The sequence below is a fragment of the Danio aesculapii genome, chromosome 7 (assembly GCF_903798145.1).
Source record: "Danio aesculapii chromosome 7, fDanAes4.1, whole genome shotgun sequence".
NCBI classification, from domain to species: Eukaryota; Metazoa; Chordata; class Actinopteri; order Cypriniformes; family Danionidae; genus Danio; species Danio aesculapii.
Genome location: NC_079441.1, coordinates 38,581,755 through 38,586,754, shown reverse-complemented (window position 1 = coordinate 38,586,754; position 5,000 = coordinate 38,581,755). Strand labels below are relative to the sequence as shown.

General features: G+C 42.4%; 2 protein-coding genes across 2 annotated transcripts in view; one reads left to right on the top strand and one right to left on the bottom strand.

The window, feature by feature from the left end:
* Positions 1-3,143, bottom strand: part of tada2b (transcriptional adaptor 2B) — a 4,799-nt gene extending 1,656 nt beyond the window's left edge. The window contains exons 1-2 of the mRNA XM_056461896.1: positions 2,874-3,143; positions 1-1,474 (exon numbers count right to left, since the gene is read on the bottom strand). The exon at positions 1-1,474 is cut by the window's left edge and continues 1,656 nt beyond it. Coding sequence (XP_056317871.1) covers positions 284-1,474; positions 2,874-3,143 — 1,461 coding nt within the window. The 3' untranslated portion in view covers positions 1-283. The remainder of the gene's footprint in view (positions 1,475-2,873) is intronic.
* A 13-nt stretch (positions 3,144-3,156) lies between these two features.
* Positions 3,157-5,000, top strand: part of ccdc96 (coiled-coil domain containing 96) — a 4,170-nt gene continuing 2,326 nt past the window's right edge. Inside the window, 2 exon segments of the mRNA XM_056461895.1 lie at positions 3,157-3,434; positions 3,436-4,480. Coding sequence (XP_056317870.1) covers positions 3,397-3,434; positions 3,436-4,480 — 1,083 coding nt within the window. The 5' untranslated portion in view covers positions 3,157-3,396.

The window sequence follows — 5,000 nt, the reverse complement described above, 5'->3', positions numbered from 1 at the left end:
GGCATTACAAAACCGGGAAATGTTTTTTTTGTTGTTGTTGCATTATGATGTATTACACAGGACAACATACGCAAAGTTCCCTTTAAGTACTGAAGTACAATTTTTCCATGTTTCCGTTCCTATGATGAGATTCGAGATCAAAGACAGACATTTTAGACCACGTCCAGTAGTGCGGCACCAACAGTCATTTTGTTCTCACATGCTTTTCTTAGTCTCAGTATAAAACAGTAGAAAAATATATTTACAGCCATTATTCATACAGCTAGCTCTGTGGACAGTGTCATTAGGAGGCTTCTCGGGATATCCAGCCGCTCTCCGAAAGGAAATTCAGAATCCGTTTTTTCAGCACCTTGTCCAGGTAACTGGGCAAGCGGCTTTTGGAGGGAATGCCCTGCCTTTTCTGTAGATGATCTTTGATGATGATAGTCTTAACAGTCAGATAACGCATGGGACTGAGGTTCATGGAGTTGCACAGTACCTTCTCCCTATCGGATAGCAGCTCAAATCCAGACAGGTTCTCAATGGCTGAAAACTCACTGTCCTTCCCTTCCTCTTTGATGGCACTGACTCCTCCGCCTCCGCCAAGCCCACCTCCTGTTCCAACACCTCCTCCAAGACCAGCTGTTCCTCCTCCACCACCACTGCTTCCTCTCTTTGACCCGGCAATACTTTTATTCTCTTTCCGCTTTTCCCGTTTGTGGCGTGCCGCCTCATACTCTGCCGACTCGTCGAGTCTTGTAATGCCATTCCGCCGATACCGCTGAAGCTCCCGAACCTTTGCTCGGAGCATCCGCTCTTTGTGCATGTTATCAAAAAACTCTTCAAACTCACGTTGTGGCATGAACTGACAAAGGGCACGTAGTTTGGTCCGCTGCTCTTTCTCCTCCTTGGTGATTTTTCGTTTCGGTGTCGCTGCTGCAGCGGAGCCCAGCGGCCCTGCTGGAACGATGGTGACACCGCTCCCTGATCCCACAGCTCCACCTGGAGCCCCAACCCCTACTGTCCCACCTGCTCGCTCTCGTTCTTTGTCTTTTTTGTCCCGTCCCAGAAAAGCTGGCACTAAATTGTAGTCTCGAGCGATGTTTTTGCGGCGCTGCCGCTCGCGCAGCTTACGCACGTACATGTCCACGTGGGCTCGCTTCATTTCAATCTCAATATCTTCATCATCGTAGTTCACAGAGAGTCCACTGATGAGTTTCTCTGCCTCCTGATCATACTCGATCTCATAGTCATCACGAAGCGGCATATATCCAAGCTGCTGCTGCTCCACCACTGTTATGTCTAAGGGGGGCAATGGGGTTGTCAAACTAGGTGACAGAGGACCTCCGCTGGGGCAAGTGTGGTCTGTCACGCGGTTAGGGATGCTGTCAGGGATGCAAGCTTTTCCAAGATTTCCATGAATGTACATGCTCACGTAGTGGTCCATGACCTCCTGAGGGGTGCGTGATGCACCAACATGGGCTGCCATATCCTCCTAGCACAGAAAAATTAAGCATTAGTTCATCCAAAAATCTGAACATTAATTTAACTTTGTGTCATTACAAACTTTCGCTCATCCTCAAAACACAAATGATGAAAGATGTGGACATGCTGCTTCAGAAGTTTTGGATTGAAACACATTTCATATGGATTGCCTTTACAATGTTTGATGAATATTTTGAAGAGTCAAAGTTTTAACAAATATACAAATAGATTTCAGTGTTAATTTGTGTTAAATACATAAGTTTGAAGATGAACAAATGTATTTTTTTTAACTTGGTGAGTAAATGGTGGTCAAATCTATTTTTGTTTTGCAAAAAAAAAAATCCTTTGAACACATATATAATGTGAAAGGTAAAAATACAAACATAAATAAGAATTTTTTCTAACATTAAAAACTCTTTGACCAAAAAAAAAATCAGTGTTTTAAGTAAGCAACTAGTAATTATGTTCCTGATTTGTTTTTTGTAATGTTTGTCCAATTTGAACCCTGACTGATGCAGTGTGTAACGTTTAATTTCTTAAACCACCATGTTAGAAAATGTATCCAATGGCTGTATTTTTTCCAGGATGGCTCAAGCTGTGAAAAATAGGTTAATTTTGATGAGTGTATTAACCAGCAGTTGAGCTAAAACCAGGGTTGAAACGTGCTGGTGTAGACAGTATCAGTGCTATCTGTTGATGGCGCTTCCATTATCAATACACAATGAATGGTCAAAGAGTAATGCATCCCTTAATAGAAATAATCTTTTAAATTGCGCAATGTTTTGAAACAATGCCTTGACGAGTAAACACCATAATCCAAGATAAAGATGTTCCTACAATCTGATCCTCATTTGCACCACGAAGTAATGTCTACTCCACATCTCTAAATGTTCTAATAGGCTATGCTCTATGGATGGTAAGTTCATGAATCCTTCTACCACAATTTAAGCTAGGAATGACCATAAGAAACATCTTCCAATGTGGTCAATTAAAAAAAAAGAATGAAAAGATCTTGTCAAACGAAGCTTGGCAGAAACATATTAATAACTGCAATGAAAATACTTTACTTAAATGGAAACAATACTCATTTTTTTATTATGAAAATATACAATAATGTGCAATGCTAATATCAATGCAATAGCAAAAGCAGCTGTTTTCAGTTCAGTTTTCTCTATGAATCATCTATAAAATGCAGTTGTTATGATTGACCAAAACTGTAAATGAGTAAAATAGATGTCTTACGAAGGAAAGCTGCTTTACGAAAATACTGTTCACAAGTTTCTATGGTAAGAAGTGCATTATGTGTTGCAGACTAGATATGACTAGTTCATGTTGACGTGCACAATTAGGCAATGCAAAGGAAGCTTTTTATGAGTTGCATCCATATGTACTTATTTTGAGAGTCGTACCCAGTTTCCAAATCCATATTGCTCGATGGCATCGAGCAGCGACTGCTCTTCCCTGCTGGTCCATCCTCCCTCTGCTTCGGGACCCCAGAGCGAGAAGCGCCCGCCGTCCACTTGCTGATAGCCGTGCCATCGTCTGTGGTTGCCGATTTCGGCGCCCGCCGAGAAGCACTCCGGACAAAGTTCAATATCTTGACATTCGGCACAGCGAATCCGCAAATTCGTAACATCTGCCAAGCAGTTCACGCAGTACTTCTTCCCTAGGTCGGCCATATTGCTTACTACCGCTTGTTGTTGGAAGCAGCAGTGGCGCGGGGCAGAGCATGCGCACTGGAGTATCTCTGCTCACGCCGCTGCGTCTCATTAATATTAAAAGCGGCGCAGCAAATGCTTGTCATTGGCTCTCGCTATGGGTGTCCATGGCAACACGCACGAACACAAAATAGTTGATGCCAGTGCTTCCTCAAGAGCCCAAGAAACTACATTGAATTAATCTTGATAAACACAGCCGTTTTAAAGACTTAAAATGGAACAGGAGTCATTAGAGTACACACACGAGGAAAGCTGTTTTAGAAACTGACACACTAATGGAAAACACTGAAACACTTGAAGGTCCTGCAGACGCAGAGCAGGCCATAGAGGAAGAAACTGAGGAACCTGAAGCCCCTTATAATCCAGAAGCTGTAGAGGAAGATGAGGTCCAGCAGATCTCAACAGAAGACACCTCTATCCCTGAGACCAGAGAACAACAAACCGGTGAAATGCAGATTGAGCAACATTTGATAACAGAAGAGGACCCCCTTATGAATGAGACTTTGGAAGACACTGAGGGTCCTGAAACAGAACTATCCCTTGAAGGCTCTGAGGATGAAGAAGATGAGGAGAATAGTCTTCCAGCTCCTGAGCCAGAAAGCGAGAGGTCCATCAGCCCTCCTGAAGAACCACAGGCTTATACAGAGGATGAAGAAATTGACCCCAGCATCATTAAGGAAAAGATGGAGCTGCTGCATAAACTACAAGCAGAGAACGAAAAGCTTAACAAGATAAACCAACAACTGCAGACCAGAATAGCAGAATACTTGAGTAAGAAGAAAGAGGATCAACATATCAAGTTAGATGAGGATATCTCAGTGCAGGAGCAGTATGAAAAGCACATGGAACTGATAGCAGGCGTGAAAGAGCAGCAGCTGCGTTGCTCAAAGCTTCACCAAGAGCGGATGGAGGATCTCCAACTACAGAGCTCAGAGAAACTCAAGCAGGTGGAGCAGGAGCTGAGATTCTTTGCTGCACTGAAATATGAAACTGTGATGAAGGCTGCACTGACTGGTAAGGTGGGCAAACAGGAAACACTGGCAAAGGTGGAGCAGCTGAAGGCAGAGGAACTGAAGCAGGAGGATAAGTTGGTTTGTGTGCGACTCAACAATATCAAGTTGAAGAACAAAATATGTAAGTATGAGAGGGCACTCAGGTCTAAACGGGAGCTGGTAGATGGGCTCCTGCTGATGGACTTTGAGCAGCTCAAAACGGAGAACCAGTCTTTCATGGACAAGCTGGAGGAGAGGAGTGAAGAGCTACATCGACTGAAAAAGAAGGTCGCAAGCTCTGTGCAGGTAAATCACTGTGCTTTATTTCTAAGCAAAACATCTTATAATGTATACACTACTGGTCAATAGTTTGGGGTCTGTTTTTTACGTTTTTTTTTTTAAAAGAAAAGTATTCTGTTCATCAAGGAGGCATTTATTAAATGTAAAAAAATGTAAAATTGTTAAATATTTATTCAAATTTTAAATAACTGCTTTCTTATGGTATATAGTTTCAAATGAAATTATTACTCCAGTCATTATTGTTTTAATGATTAATCAATAATATTAATAATAATAATAATAATAATTAATATTAGAGTGAAATCTGAAGGATCATGTGACTCTAGTAGACTTGAGTAATAAAGCTGAAATTTCATCTTTAAAATCACTGGAATAAATGATTAAATGGGGCGACGCAGTGGCGCAGTAGGTAGTGCTGTCGCCTCACAGCAGGAAGGTCACTGGTTCAAGCGTCGGCTGGGTCAGTTGGTGTTTCTGTGTGGAGTTTGCATGTTCTCCCCGCATTCGCGTGGGTTTCCTCCAGGTG